The 14,978-nt window shown below is 60.1% G+C and overlaps 1 protein-coding gene across 1 annotated transcript in view; it reads right to left on the reverse strand.

Annotated features, from left to right (window-relative positions):
• Window positions 1-14,978, reverse strand: part of CUNH9orf50 (chromosome unknown C9orf50 homolog) — a 28,362-nt gene that overhangs the window by 9,618 nt on the left and 3,766 nt on the right. The window contains exons 5-8 of the mRNA XM_057313378.1: window positions 13,246-13,411; window positions 12,850-13,068; window positions 10,744-11,270; window positions 7,990-8,111 (exon numbers count right to left, since the gene is read on the reverse strand). Of these exons, the coding sequence (XP_057169361.1) occupies window positions 7,990-8,111; window positions 10,744-11,270; window positions 12,850-13,068; window positions 13,246-13,411 (1,034 nt within the window). The remainder of the gene's footprint in view (window positions 1-7,989; window positions 8,112-10,743; window positions 11,271-12,849; window positions 13,069-13,245; window positions 13,412-14,978) is intronic.

A 14,978-nucleotide genomic window follows, 5' to 3' on the forward strand; every position in this document is an offset into this window, starting at 1 on the left:
GTGTGCAAACCTCGGTTCCTGAGACACTGGAACCAAACTGAGGTTCCTGGCCCGTTGGCTCCTGTGTCTAACTTCCTGAAACCGCCCCCCCTCCACCCAAGGATGGTGCCTGGGCTGGCTCACCCTCCCAGGCACCTTGGCTGAACGGAGTCCTAGGATGGAATCCAGCCTGGGGTGAGGAACGCAGGGGTCTTTCCTGAGCCCTAGCGCCACGCTGGGAGAGGCCGTGGAAATCAGCAGACTGGGCAGAGGGTTGAGCATGGGGGTGCTCTGGGGCGGGGAATCAAGAGGCTGGAGGGTTCTGGGGGCTGTCAGTGGTTGATCGCAAGGGCCGAGACAGTAGCTGGGGGCCCTATGCAGTGAGGGCAAGGTGGCGCCTGGAGTGAGGGAGCAGGGTCACCCAGCTGGGTATTCCAAGGATATGGGGAACCAGGAACCTGTGATGTACTCTGGGCGCCTGGAATTCTCTCTGCCGCCACCCTCGCACCGGCTCGCCCCAAGGGCTTCTTAGTATCGTGACTTGTATTATCCCTTTCCCCCCAGCCCCCGCCCACCCAGGTCCAGGCAGGCGGCTGCCAAGGTGCTTCCTGGAGCCCCCACCCCCAGCTAGGGGTCCGCAGGTGGCGAATTACTAGTCTGTGCCGCTACGGGGGTCGCTGAGGCGGTGGACCTGGGAAGGAGGTGGGGGTGCAGTTTCTGGGAAAGCCCACACGAAGAGTTGAAGCCCAGAGAGAGGAGCTGATCCCAAGGCCGGGTAGTCAGAGGCAGGAAGGGTGTTTCTGGCAGGAGGAACGTGAAGTGCTAGGGCCCGAGATGGGGCAATACCTGGGAACCACAGCGATTCTGTACGAACCTAGGGGCCGAGTGGAAGCATGGCAACGGGTGGCAGAGGCAGGGCACCCACGGGCAGGGCCTTGCACGCCGAGGACAGCCCGCCCCCTCGCTCTTCGGACGGGGCTTGACGCCTCCCGCGCCCCCCACCCCCCGCCTCTCCGCCTCCTTCGGGCGGGCCCGGGGAAGGCTGCGGACGGCCGCGGCTGCCCTTTCAAGTCGGCCTCCCGGAGGCTCCCGAGCCGGCCGGGCGCGGGGGCCGCTGCGCCGACATCAAAGCCCGGCGCCCCCAGCCAGATCCGGTTGCGGAAGGGGCGGGCGAGCCGGGGAAGGAGGCAGGTTTCGGCGGATTCCCCTTTCATCCCGTGGCTCGGCGGGCGCGGACCTCCGGGAGGCCCCGCACGTCCCTGCTGGGCAAGTCCGCGCAGGGCCGCGAGCTGCGCCGCCGGGCCGGGCGGGGCTGTGTGGCCTCGGGCGGGTCCCTGCCCTTCTCCGTGCCTCGGGCACCTTCCTCCCTGCCCAGGAGGCCTTGGCGCGGGGCCTTCTCGGGAGGGGCCTTCTGGGAAGTTCTGGAAGTTTGGATCCCCGAGGTGGGGCGGGGAGCCGGGGCTGGCGGAGGCGCACCTGCGCCTCGCTCCGGCTCGGGTCCGCGGGAGGGCGGTCTCAGAGACCCCCTGCAGCGTTCCCACCCTGCGGGCCCCTCCCCCCCCCCAGTGCCGGCCGTGCCCTCTGGCCTCAGCTTCCTAGACGCTCCAGAGAGCAGAGACTGCTTGTCCTTCCTCACGGTGGAGGCTGAACACATCCCTTCTTGCGAAATGGCTCTGCTTGCTTGCTTGCTTGCTTGCTTGCTTGCTTTTTTTTAAAGATTTTATTTATTTATTTGAGAGAGAGCGAGAGAGCAAGCACAGGAGGGGGGGAGGGGCAGAAGGAGAGGGAGAAGCAGACTCCCTGCTGAGCAAGGAGCCTGCCACAGGGCTGGATCCCAGGACCCTGAGATCATGACCTGAGCCCAAGGCAGAGGCTTAACCCACTGAGCCACCCAGATGCCCCCTGGCTCTACTTTCTGATGTCACAACGGTCAGAATGACAGCAGCCGCACACTGTCCCGCATAAGCCTCCCATTGTGGTTGATTGAGGCCATGCTTTCTCAGGTGGACAGCCTGAGGCCCAGAGAAGGGACTCGGTTTGCCCCAGGTCACACAGCCAGGAAACGGGAATGAGGCGCAGGAGCGGTGGACTGGATACACTTGGTTTCCCTGGATTCTGCACTCAGCCGTTCATGCCCGCTGCCCCGGGATGGATCACCACGCAGGAGCAGAGCAGGGTGAGGCCAGGCTGGGAATCATGAGAGCAGACACAGATTTGGCGCTGGCAGTAGACAGCACCCCAAGAGGAAGGTGAATCTATCACCCCCATTTTACAGATGGGGAAGCTGAGACACCCGGAGGTCATGCAGCCAGCTAAGTAGCAGGGCTGGGTATTGACCTAGTTTTTCGGCTCCAGGGACTCGAGGCTCAGCCACGTCCTCGGGCTGGGTGAGAAAGGCAGAGAGAGCCCTTGACCCCCAGAGCACTGTGCGTCAGCCCCAGGCCAGGAACTAGCTGAGTCAGCACATGAACCCCAGCTGGGGGGTGCTGTTTTGCGCCTCCTCTTCGGCAGAGGGACCGGGACACAGAGAAGTGAAGGATGGGCCACAGTGGCCAGGAAATGACAGAGTCAGACTTGGCACACGGCCTGTCTGGCCCCAGTGCCCGCCTTGATAGCTTTGGTGGCAGAGAGGGGGACTACCACCGCCACCCTCCCTCCCCCCACCCCCATGTCACAGAGCCCTTGAAGGGCTTCTCTGGGCACAGCCTTATCTGCCAAGAGGGGGCACTGCTAATGGGCCTCCCCAGGATGCCAGGTGCACTCAGGCTGGTGGGATGGGACGGGTGCCCGGGTATCAGGCAGATGCCACCCCCACCCGGAGATTTAAAATTCCTCCCTGGAAAATCAGATAATCAAGGAAGTCAAATACCGTGAAATGAGCGTGATCCTTGCCAGAAACCCAGAGGGAACATCAGAGAATCATCTCATGGCAAGTGCGGGCGTGTGACCCACCCCCCTCGTTTTACAGGCAGGGAAACTGAGGCACAGACCCCAGCAGAAAGAGTCCCACAAAGAGGATCCCCTTCCCTTGCCCAGCATCTAGTAAAATCCTCCTGTGTGGCCGGCTGTGTGTTGCAGCCTGTTCAGTGCCTACGTTCCCTGAGCTCAGGGCCTGCTGAGAATGGTTCCTAGTGTGCCAGTCATGTTACCATTATTCAATTCTGATCCAGGAGGGCTTCCCTGAGGAGGAGACATCTAAGCTGACACCTGATCTTAAGTAGGAGTCAGTGAAGTTGATGAGAAGAACATTTCAGGCAGAGGGGGAAACATGTGCAAAGGCCCTGGGGCATGAAGGAGTTTGGCTCAGGGGAGTAAAGAAGCCAGAAGCCTGCTGCAAGAGTTGGGGCAGGGGGCAGCCCATGGAGGGAGAATCCAGGGAGGAGGCAGAGTGGGCAGGACCTGGGGGCTTAGAGGAGCCTGTCTAGGCCAAGTCAGTGCTGAATGAGGGGAGAGGAGGCAAGCAGTGGGAGTCAAAGTTGCCAACTAGGAATCCAGCCCACAGTGACCACCCCAGGACTTCCAACCTCAGGAGAACCCTGGCTGGGAGCAGGAGAGAGGAGGGAGCTGTCTCCAGTCCTGTTTTATTTTTTATTTTTTATTTTTTTCCAATTTATTTATTTATTTATTTTTAAAGATTTTATTTATTTATTTGACAGAGATAGAGACAGCCAGCAAGAGAGGGAACACCAGCAGGGGGAGTGGGAGAGGAAGAAGCAGGCTCATAGCAGAGGAGCCTGATGTGGGGCTCGATCCCATAACGCCGGGATCACGCCCTGAGCCGAAGGCAGACGCTTAACCGCTGTGCCACCCAGGTGCCCCTCCAGTCCTGTTTTAAACCCTGCTCTGTTGAGCTCCTGAAAGAAGAAGGGAGATCAAAAGGGAAAATTTTCAAGTTAGACTTACCCTCAATTCTATTAAAGCACCAAAAGCTGTTGAAAAATAGTATTAGGGTCTTAACTCCACAATGTTGGAAATCCCAGCCTGGAAGGCCCACGGAGGCCATTCCCTGTCCTCCCTGCAACGGGGAAGGAGGATGGGGCAGCAGGAGGCCCTGGATTGGGCAACCCAGCCTGGCCTGTGGGCTCAGCTAATGTGGGCAAAGGGGAGGCCTCCCAGGGAGAACCCGGGGCTCCCCAGACTTGGTTTGGGCTTCTTGGAAGTGTGCGGTATAGAGGGTTGGGCTATTTCGACCGCGGGATGCACAACCGCGGATGGGGGTGTGCAAGTCTTGTCCTTGGCCCTGGGTGGGGGAGGGGGAAGAAGGGAGAGGGAGGAAGAGGGGCAAAGAGGAGGGAGAGAGAAGGAAGGGGAGGAGAAGTCCATGCTGGGTAGCAGTCACTGCAATGAGATGTCTGCCCATGTGACCCGCACTATCCGTTCTTTCCCTGACAGGAACATGAACTCTGCTGATGGGGGTGCCCCTTTGCTGGCCCAAGGCCAGGGGAATCTCCAGGTGGGTCTCATGCGACCCTCACAAAGTTCTGGACCCCAGTCACTCTGCTCAGCCAGACGCCAAGCCTAGGCGCTTAACCTGGGGCTCTGCACTTTGGTCTCTCTCTGGGCCTAACCCACAGGTTTACTCAGATGCCTGGCACTCTGTGTGTGTGTGTGTGTGTGTGTGTGTGAGCACGCATTGCAGATGGTGGGTTAGGAGTGCAGACTGGGGGATGCCTGGGTGGCTCAGTCAGTTGGGCATCTGCCTTTGGCTTGGGTCATGATCTCAGGATCCTGGGATTGAGCCCTGCATCGGGCTCTCTGCTCAGCGGCGAGTCGGCTTCTCCCTCTGCCTCTGTGATCTCTCTTACTTTCCCTGTCTCTCAAATAAATAAATAAAATCTTAAAAAAAAAAAAAAAAAAAAGGCGTGCAGACTGAACCAGACTGGCTGGGCCTAGATCCTGGCTTAGCCTCTTGTGAGCTGTGTAACCTTGGGTTAGTGACACAACTTCTCTGTGCCTCAGTTAGGAGGAGGTAATGAGTTAATCTGAGAAACCCCATAGCATAGCCCCTGAAACAGAGTAAGTGCTCAATTTTAGCTACTAAAAGGCTAACAATAAGATTCCTTTAGGCAGGGCTTCTAAACTGAAGGGAGGGGGTCTCAGAAGGTTCTAGAAGCTTCTGGAATTGACTGCAAAGCTTTGTGTGTAGGTACGTTTTTCTGAACTGAGAAGGTCCTTAGCTTTCATCACAAAGTCTCATGACCCCTCCTCAAAAGTTAAGCACCCTTGAGCCAGCATTAACAGCCTCCCCTGTGCCTGGAGGGTCCCTCTTCATCCAACTTTTGAGGGGCTGCCTGTTGCCTGCTTGCAGGTGGGTGGTAAGCTGTTCTGCAGACCCCCACGGGCACCCACGCATGGGGGGGCCATGTGTGCGCAGGGACGATGAGCTCCTAAGTCAAGGGGAATTATTTTTCAGGCTGAGACAACACTGCACAGTTGTATTCAAACCAGCTCCTTTCTCCAGGATGGGGAGGCTGGAAAACCGACTTCAAAGGCAAGCTTTGAATAAACAAAACACAATAAAAATAACTCTTGGAACCCAAATGCTGAATCACAGCCCCAGGCACATTAAGCCAGCTGATGCCAGCCCTCCCTGAAGGCAGGCACAGGCCTTAGGGTTGGGGCCTCGGGGGGCCAGGCATCCCCACTTGCCTTGCCCCCCAGCAGGCCACCCCATCCAGCCCCGCCCTGCTGTCAGGCAAGAAATGTCCTTTGCCCAATTCTTACCTGCTGAAGTGAGGGGCTTCCCCATCTGGCATCAGGGAGGTCGTGAGTATACTGCAGGGGGCAGTGCCGCCCTGGGAAGCACGAGCCCGGTCCCAGGAGGCAGTGGACTTTGAGGATTCCCATCTGGGTTGGGCTGTGTGACCCCAGGATGGTGGCTGCACCTCTCGGAGCCTTGTAGAAATGGGAATCACACAGTACCCCCTTCGCAGCAGTCCTGGCAATGAGGACAGGAGAGGGGCTGTGGGGGAGGCCTGGGTGAATGGCCAAGGCCAGGCACTGTGCATGGGCAACCAGAACACCCACACTGCCTGTGCGACGCTCAGTCCCAACTTCTCCATCTATTAAATTAAGTGACCTTGAAAGAGCTTTCTATGACATCTCAGATTGTGAAGTGAGAACCCCAAGTGCAAAAGAGTGTGTAGAGTACAGAACGTAGGTAAAATTGACCTTACAAAATAAAAATAGAGGCATGTTGGGGCGCTGGGGTGGTGCAGTCAGTTGGGCGTCTGACTCTTGGTTTTGGTCAGGTTGTGATCTCGGGGTTGTGAGATTGAGCCCGGCCCTGGGCTCTGTCCTCAGTGCAAAGTCGGCTTGGGGCTCTCTTTCCCTCTGCCCCTCCCCACCCCCACTTGCGCTCTCTCTCTTTCTCTCTCAAATAAATAAATAAATAAATAAATCTTTAAAAATACAGGCATGTCTATACTTCCTTGTATGTGCACAGAATATCTCTGGAAGGTGCCCAGGAAATGGGGTTACCTAGTGGGAGGGTCCATGGCCCGGTGGGCGTGGCTGGGAGGGGTTTGGGGCTTGTGCCCGTCCATGCTGTGCCCCACGCTTGCGTTATCTAGCCAGTACAGAGATACAGGGGTATTTTTTTTTTTTAAGATTTTATTTATTTGTTTGAGAGAGAGAGAGAGAGCAGGAGCAGGGGGGTGGGTGGAGGGGCAGAGGGAGAAGGAGAAGCAGGCCCCCCCCCCCCCCCCCCCGCTGAGCAGGCAGCCACTTGGGACTCCATCGCAGGACCTGAGGACCATGACCCGAGCAGAAGGCAGACGCTTAACCGACTGAGCCACCCAGGTGCCCCCAGGGGTATTTTTTTTTTAAGTCTTTCTGGAGCTTTGCTGGTCCAGACCTCCTGCCTGATGCTGACCCAGCTCCCAGGGCACTGCCCGGAGGGATCCAGGGACCTGCGACAGAGATTCGGGGTCAGGACAAAGCCCACTCCTTGGTGTCATCTCTTGGGATCTGCTCCTCTGTCTAGCCTCACTCTGGCCTCTTAGTCTCTCTGCCCGGCCAGCTGGGACTCCCCACAAGCCCTCCAACCCACGTGGGCGGGGGGGCGGGGGGTCCTGCCTTCAGGCCGGTGCACCTGCAGGTGGCTCTACCCCCTCTTGCTGGGCAGTCTGGGTGGCCCCCGTGCAACATTTGCACAGTTTAATGTGTGTGTCCAGGGCCAGCCACACAATTCACGAGGGCCCAGGGCCAAATGAAAACGCAAGACCCCTTGTTTAAAATCGATTGACAATTTCAAGATGACACCAGAAGACCATTAAACGGGGTGCAGGATGCTTCTCCTGCAGGGGTCACACCTCTGGGAAGCCAGCCCCATCTGTAGCTCCCTCTCCAAGACGTGGGCTCCCGGAGATAGGAACACTGTCTCTCTTGTTCACAGATCCCAGGACAGAGCCTGGTATGCAGTAGATGTTCGACCAATGTGTTCCGTGAAGGGAGGGAGGGAGGGAGGGAGGGAGGGAGGGAGGAAGGAAGGAAGGAAGGAAGGAAGGAAGGAAGGAGCAGGGGAACTGAGGGGTGGCAGAGTTTGCCAGCCACAGCCACCTGTGGACAAAGGGCTACAGCCCTGCCCACTGGGCTGGAGGAAATCTGAGCCAGCTTCCAGGAGGAGGAAAGCTCAGGCTCAGAGGAGGCAGCTGCCCTGGGCTCCCAGCACACCTGCCTGTGCCTTCCCCCATCACAGCACTTACCACTGGTTTCTTCCCTGGAGCTTAGCTGTGTGACCCTGGGAAAGTGACCTACCCTCTCTGTGCCCTGGTTTCTTGATCTGGAATACTGGGCTAGGGGCAGTGCCTCCTTTGTCACAGAGTTGTGCCCTCCTTGCTGGATAAGTAAGCTTTAAAACTGGCAGTCTTTAGACCCCATCTGCACGTGGTAGCAGCTCAGTAATGTCTGTCATTATTCCTCTGTGATTCCTGGCTGCACTCTCAGCTCCTGTGGATTCCTGCTCGCCCTAGTTAATATTGCAGAATGGCTGTGGCTGTTAGAAGTCACCCGTGAGCCGGCCGGGGGAGGCATCTTCCCCTGGAGAACACAGTCTGGGTCCACAAGGTGCCTGGGAAGCGCCTGGGCCAGCAGTTTCCCGTAGAAAGATTCTGTTGGGGGTTTGCTGGGCGCTGCAGCCAAGAGAGCAGGAAGTCAGCCTAGAGCCCAGTGGGAGGCTCCCTGGGAGCTGGGGGGTGTCACCGCAGTCCCCAGAGCTGCCAGGTGCAGACAGTAAACCAGGGAAACCCTGGTGGGTGAGTCATTAGTGGTCCCCAAGGCCCCATGATGGGAGATGGCAGGCAAGCTGCTCCTGGCCGCTGCTCTTGGAGTCTCAGTGCCACCATTCAGGAAGGTTCCAGAGCCCAACCTGGTGGGTCCAATCCCTGCTTCTGGGTTGGACTCTGCCCAGCACCCAAAACCGGTTCCAGTGGCACAGTGACCACCACCAGCGTCACCCCGATTTCCTGAGGCTGTTTATAGGGAATGCTGAGGCTTACACGGGGCTGCCCGGAGGTGGCAGCATGCACTGTCTCTGTGGAGGGCTTTGATGGCCTTCGACAGGAGCCCCTGGAAGGTGCAGACCATCTGTCACTTAGGACATATTCAGAAGAGGATGACAAAGGGACCCAAAGAGGCAGAAATGTTGGGGAAGGGGAGGACACAGGCGGCGGGATTTAGATAATGGCAGACAAAGGCAGAGGCACTGGAAGGAGCAGTGGGCAGCTCTTCTTGGCTGGGGGACACCAGCCTTTCCGTCTTTCTAGTCAACAGCCCTCCTGAGCCCCTTGCCCCCCATCCCCCTGCCCAGCCCGTGTTTAGAATCGTGGCACCAGCCCGGCTACAGACTGTGGTGGTCACCTCCCCTCCCCTGGCTTCCTGCTCCTCTGTCCAAGTCTCACCATGCCCCCACCTCCGGGCCCTGGAGAGCCCAGGTGCCCACCCCATGCCCTGGGCAGCAGCCCAGGTCCCCCACTCTGTGCTTCCCGGAGCCCCGGGCCTCCCACCCGTAGCACTTGACACTCTGTCCTGGAATTGCCCCCTTGAGTCCATGTCCCCCACCAGACTGTGGCCTCCTGAGAGCAGAGTTGGTCATTCGGGTGCCAGCTGTGTGCCCAGGGCCCAGCATGTGGGTGGCATACAGTGGGCGCTCAACAAACTGCACAATGAAAGTAGATGAGTCCACGGGGCAGCTCCTGTCCCCGGAGCTCCCCGTGGGGCTGGCTTCATTCTGGTTCCCATCTTCAGTGGCTCCCCATGGCTAGCGGGACTTGGAAGCCCCTCTCTGGCCGGCCCTTGCCCGGAGCCAGCACTGCCTTTCCGCTCCATCCCCCTGGGAAACCTTGAGACTCAGCCTCCCTGGGCCCTTGGCTCTTGCAGTTAGGCTCCACATCCTCCCCAAATTCCCTCTGCTCCAAATACCTCTCTCCCTCTCGCTGACCTTGCCCTGGTTTGCCCTGGTGCCCCTTGTGCTGGAGTATGGACCCCGGAGGGAAGGGTCCTCCAGATCACCCCATTTTGCACCAGGGGAGAGGGAGCCCACACTGTGGAGCTTTCAGCAGGAGACATGGGCTCCTGTTGAGGTCTGTCTCCTGTGTGACCTTGAGAAAGCTTAATCTCTCTGGGCCTTGTTTCCCCAGACAACGAATGGTTATACTAGGAGTAGCTTATGAGAGAAGAGCTGGAGGCTGGGCGCTGGGGTAGGACACGTGCGGACCTAGTCCCAGCTCCAGCTCCCAGTCTGTGCCGGCCTGAGCAAAGCCCCCTAACCTCTCTGGGCCTTGGAGTCCTTATCAGCAAGCCTGGCTCAGGAGATGCTCTCACAGTGGGGGAGGGAGGGCCGGAGCACTCAGGGGAAAGGGGCAGTGATTTTCCTGCCTCTCAATCACTCCTTTTGCCCTGGGTAGGGGGTCATCCATCCCTCCCTCTCTGCTACCCATCAGCTAGACCCAGCCCCCACTGCCCCCACCTGGTCTGGACAGGTCTACACAGGGCCCAGGGCAGGGTCAGTGGTGCAGAGATGGCGTGGGACCCGGGGATATGATCGCTCAGGGTGAGAGGGCAGACAGGAATGGGAGGAGCCGGGATGATGGGGGGAGTACACCTGCCATGCCCCCCCCCCATGGGGGGCATTGGTGGGGGGGTGTCCGATGTTATGGGGGAACAGAAGCCACCACAGCCACTTTCCTGGCTTTCTCCACATGCTGTGCCTGGAGCCCAGGAGGGGCTGGCCACCTGCCAGGCCTGAGTGGACATGTACCAGTCAAAAGGGCCCTATTGGGACCCCTGGGGAGAGGACCCTGGGTGCTGTCAGGGAGGAGTGAGACTGAGAACCTGGGGACTGCTGGAAAGGAGTCCATCCCCCTGCAGCACTCCTTCCCTTCCTTCCTCCCTTCCTTGTTGCTCACCCCACGTTCAAGTACACTCCCGTAGGGAAGACAACCGGGAATGTGGGGGCTGGGGTCGCTGGGAGGGTCTGCGTGAGGGCGCTTCTAGCTGTGGGTCTTTGTGGGTGTGAGGCGTCCCTGTGCGGTGTCTGATGTTTGTGTGTGTGTGTTTGGTGTGTATGTGCGGGGGGGGGGGGGGGCGGGGTGGCCTGTGTGGCCTGCGTCCCGTGGGCCTGTGGGCGGGTGTCCCTGCGTGTCTGTGCTGTGAGTGGCAGGATGGGAGGCTCAGGGCCCACGCTCAAGGTCCTCTTGACACAGAATCCATGTTGTTGAGCAGGGAAAGAGCGAGAGGGGAGAGAAGGGAGGAGAGCAGGCTGGCCGGAGACGAGGAGCAGAGCCTCGCGCGGGGAAGAGGCCAGGAACAGAAGGCAGGCCGCAGGAGGCGGGCAGAGGCGGGCCCGGGGTGCAGGTCGCAGCGGGGCGCCCCCTCCCCGTCCCAGACGCCGCGGGGGATGTTCGCGGCCGCCCCCCGCCCCCGCCCCCGCGCGCTCCACGCGGGCCTGGATTTCCAGGCTCGTCGCTGGCAGAGCTGCTGCCAGCTTAGCAGTTTTCGGCTTAATGGCAACAGAAAGCAGCAAGGAGAAGTTGGGGGGTGGGGAGCGGGGCGTCCCCCCAGGCCCGCCGCGAACCCGGGGCAGGTGGAAGGCGGCGGCGCGGACCCGCGGCGGGAGGAGGGCGCGGGCGGGAGACGCGAGCGCTGCGCGAGGGGAAAAGTTTCCGACCCCGGAGCTGGAGGCTGAGAAGTTTCGGCCGCGCCGGGCGGCGCCAAAGCCAGGCCAACACTGCCCCCGCGTGGGCGCGGCGCGGCGCTGCAGCGGGCGGCGAGGCAAGGGTCCGCCGCGGCCCCTGGGGAGAAACTGAGGCCCAGAGAGGGTGAGGCGGGCGGCGCAAGGTCACCGGGGTGGGGGCGCAGTAGAATCAGGCCTCCTCTGAGACCCTCAGGCTCTGCAGGAAATGGAAATACCAGGGCGGGCTGGGGGGTGTCGTGAGAGCGCAGGAAAGGGGATGGAGGGGAGGCATCCCAGGGTTCGAAACCCTCTCCAGTCCCCAGGGAAGGGGAATTGTAGCATTGCCCCCATTCCGTCCCCCCACAGGGTTTCTCCAAACTGCCTAGATCTGTGGCCTTTCCTCAGGAGGCAGGGTACCCTTGCAAAGCAAATCCTCCCCATCCACTACCCTCCGGGCCCTAAGATCCCCACAGCCTGTCCCCCCCCCCACCCCCGCCCAGGACCCCCCATCCCATCCTTTCCTATTCTGCAGGGTGCCTGGGTGTGGATTCCGTGGCTGTTTCCTCACTGGCCAGGAGGTGGCGATAAAGACCTGGATCCTCGATTTGGCGAGGGGTTGAGGCCATGGCGCTGCTTGGACAGAGGGGAAGGGGCTTAAACTCTGCCCAGGAGATTGAAACCCAGGTGTGGCAGGGCCAACGGGGCTGGCAATGCTGGGTCAGTGCAGCGGTCAGATCAACGCCACCTGGTCGTTTGTCAGCTCCTGATGTGATTTTGAACACTGCCCTCTCCTACCCCCACCACTAGGAGAGAAACATCTGGTCCCCACCCACCCCGGATGCTTGCCCTCCAGGGACCCCGGGGAATGCAGAAGACAAACGTTTGTCCACCCCGTTGGAGTCTGGACACCTTCATCCCATGGCGGAGGTCAGCAAGTAGCCTTTGGTTCCAGTCAAAGATGGAAGCTGGGGCCCGGGCTCAGGGCAGGGGCCTGTTTCAGGTGTGGGTTGATCTAGGTTGACAGAGGTTTGGTCCAGGTTTGAAGTGTGTGGCAGGACCTCCCCCCTTCCAGAAGAGGGGTTTGCCTGGAACAAGCCCTGGCCCCTGAGGAACTTGCCCCCTCCCTATCTCATCCCAGCCATGACTTTGTCCTCTCCCTCTCCTTGGTCCAGGACCCCTGGAGACCAGCAACCTGGCACCTAGAGAGGCTTGTGGGGTGAGACGTGGTAGCAGGTCCCAGCCATCTAGAATGCATGTTTATTTGTGGGGCGAGAAAGGCCTCTCCTCACCCCCTTGCCCATGTCCTCCCATGGGCTTGGGCTCCAGGAGCCATTCACCTGGGAGCCCCCTGTGGTGTCATGGAAGGCAGGAGGGGCTGGTGGCCCTTAGGGCAGCCTCGCTTCAGGACTGCGTGCAGCACCAAGCCGGGCAGGAAGGGTTCCTAGAGAGACAAGCAGGACCATCTGGACACTGCGGGGGCCTCTGGGCAGGAGATGAGGCTCCCTGGGCCCAGGGGGATTCTATACCCCAGCCCAAGGGGCCGGGCACAGGGATCAGCCCCATTGTACAGAGGAGGGAGTGCCAATGCAAAAAGACCCCAGCGCTTGCAAGTGTGGGGCTGGGAATCTGAACCCAGCTCAGAGCGAGAGCCCAGGCTTAGTGCAAGGAGGCTTCGCCCGGCACCCCAGCCGCCCCACTGGGCAGAGGTTCTCCGGGTGGCCGGCTGCCAGCAGGTGCTCACCAGCTTCTGGCCCCAGGAGCAGGGCGATTTGCCCACCTGCCCCGGGATGTTGTCGGTGTCCAGCAAGGTTTGGAGGTCACCTCCCGGCCTCTGTGTGGCGGCCCTGGGGATGCAGGGCAAGCTGCTTTTCATGGAGGCATCCTCAGAGAGGTGACCCGGTGGCTCCTGGGTGGGCCTGAGGGGGACAGGAGCCTGTGAGCTGCACGCACCCTGAATCCCGCGTCCACCCAGGGCTGGCAGGGCCCTCAAGGCCCCGACCCTCAGCCTGCCCGCTGCTGACAGGGTCGTCCACAGCATGAGGAGGGGTGCCTGGCAATGCCTATGAGTCCTGTCCCCTTCCCTGAAGCCTCACAGGCCGGGGCAGTCCCAGCCGAATGAGCTGTTGGCCATGGCCTCCTCCTCGGCCCTGGGGCACAGGCCTTTGGGCAAACTCTGCAGCCATCTCCCGACACTCCCGAACACCCGTTCTGATGTCGTTGACGGGGGAGCTATCCCATTCTCGATGGTACCCTGCCGGACTGGAGGAGAGAGGGCTCCAGTGAGATCTCTACCTGGGGGGGGCACCGGCACCCCCACTCTTCCCTCCTCCCTCTCTGGCAGGCAAGGCCGGGCAGAACCCTGTCTCCATGGCAACCCAAGGCTCCCCAGTGCCTTACAGCTGCCTCCAGAGAAGGCTCAGGTTTTAAAACTATCTTGCGTGACTGTTTCTGCCTTTATTACCCAAACTATGCCCCCCCATATACCCACTCCTGCTGCAGCCCCCAACGGGCCTTCTTTCCCATAGTGGGAAGGCCAGTCACACCACCGTGGAAATCCAGAGACAATGCTGAGACTTCTGCAGGGATGGACGGGCGGGGAATCTTTCCTGCCCGATAGCTGCCATTCTGGCTGGACAGGGACCCCAAATTCCCCAGTAGCTGCCTCAGATGGAAAGGACTGGGAAGCCGTCAGCCGAGCGCCCCACTCTGGTGCCCTGGGACGTGACCACAGCTCCCGCGGCCATGGCCGACTAGGAAGCTTCTCCTGAGCCAGCCAGCCAGCTGCCATTCCCATGAAACTGTTTCTCCCGGGGGGCACCTTGGCCTCTCTCCTCGGCTGCTGTGTCACCTGCTCCTAGGGCTTTGGCTTCCCCCTCCAACAACAAGAAGCTGGAAAAAACTGCAGCTTCTATTCCCAACTTCCTGTGACCCTAAGGGGTCTGGGTAGGGTCCCTCCTGAATCAGCCAAGATCCTGGATTTTAGGGCTTTACCCACAGCTAGGCTTTGGAGCAGCCACGTTGCCTGAAACTGCATACAGTAGTTGGTCAATAAAGAGATGCAAGCTCTTGGAGGCCCTAGGGCTGCTAGTTCCCGGGAAGTGAAGAGGCCGGGCTGATGGAGAAAGGGGCGGGGGGATTGGTAAAGGTTATACCAGAGCAAGGACACGCATTCGTCCCACCTGCTTCTTGACACCCACTTCAGAAAACACTGGAAACTGTGCCCAACCGGACACCACCACATCCATGCCCAAGGAGCCGAGAGCACACTTCCATCCCAGAACCCGGGCCTGTGGTTCCTAGCTTCTTTGCTGGACCAGGCAGTGCCAGCCTTCCCCAGAGAGAAGGTTTGATCTTCTGGACTTTTCTGGGCATCTCCTCAGCCAGGCAGGCCTTCATGGGTATGGGAAGAAGATGCTTTAGGCGCCTTGCCACCTTCTTCAGCCACTGCAGGCCATGGAGGGGGCCAGAGGTGGGGTTGGGAGGCTGTGGGTGCCTGTTCCAAGGAGGGCAGATACGGGGCGTGGGAACCCGTGGCAGCAAGAAGGCCTTCGGTGGTGGCCAGGCCTGGGCAGCCATTGTTTCCTCCACTGTGACTGCTCCCTGGTGCCACCCACGTTGGCATGCCTCTGCAGGACCTCCGACCCTCTACTTGGTCTTTGAGGCCCCCCCGACACTCTCTGGAGAGGCCAGTTCGGGCCCCTTCTCGGCAGGGCCAGTGGATTCCTGGCCTCTGCAGGCCGGCCCTTACTCCCAGGACCCAGGGCCACAGTCTCTGCTCTCTGGGCTCCAGGCCGGAACTTTCTGGAGTCCTGGGGCTCTCCCTGCC

Source organism: Ursus arctos, unplaced genomic scaffold (assembly GCF_023065955.2).
Source record: "Ursus arctos isolate Adak ecotype North America unplaced genomic scaffold, UrsArc2.0 scaffold_18, whole genome shotgun sequence".
Classification (NCBI taxonomy): domain Eukaryota; kingdom Metazoa; phylum Chordata; class Mammalia; order Carnivora; family Ursidae; genus Ursus; species Ursus arctos.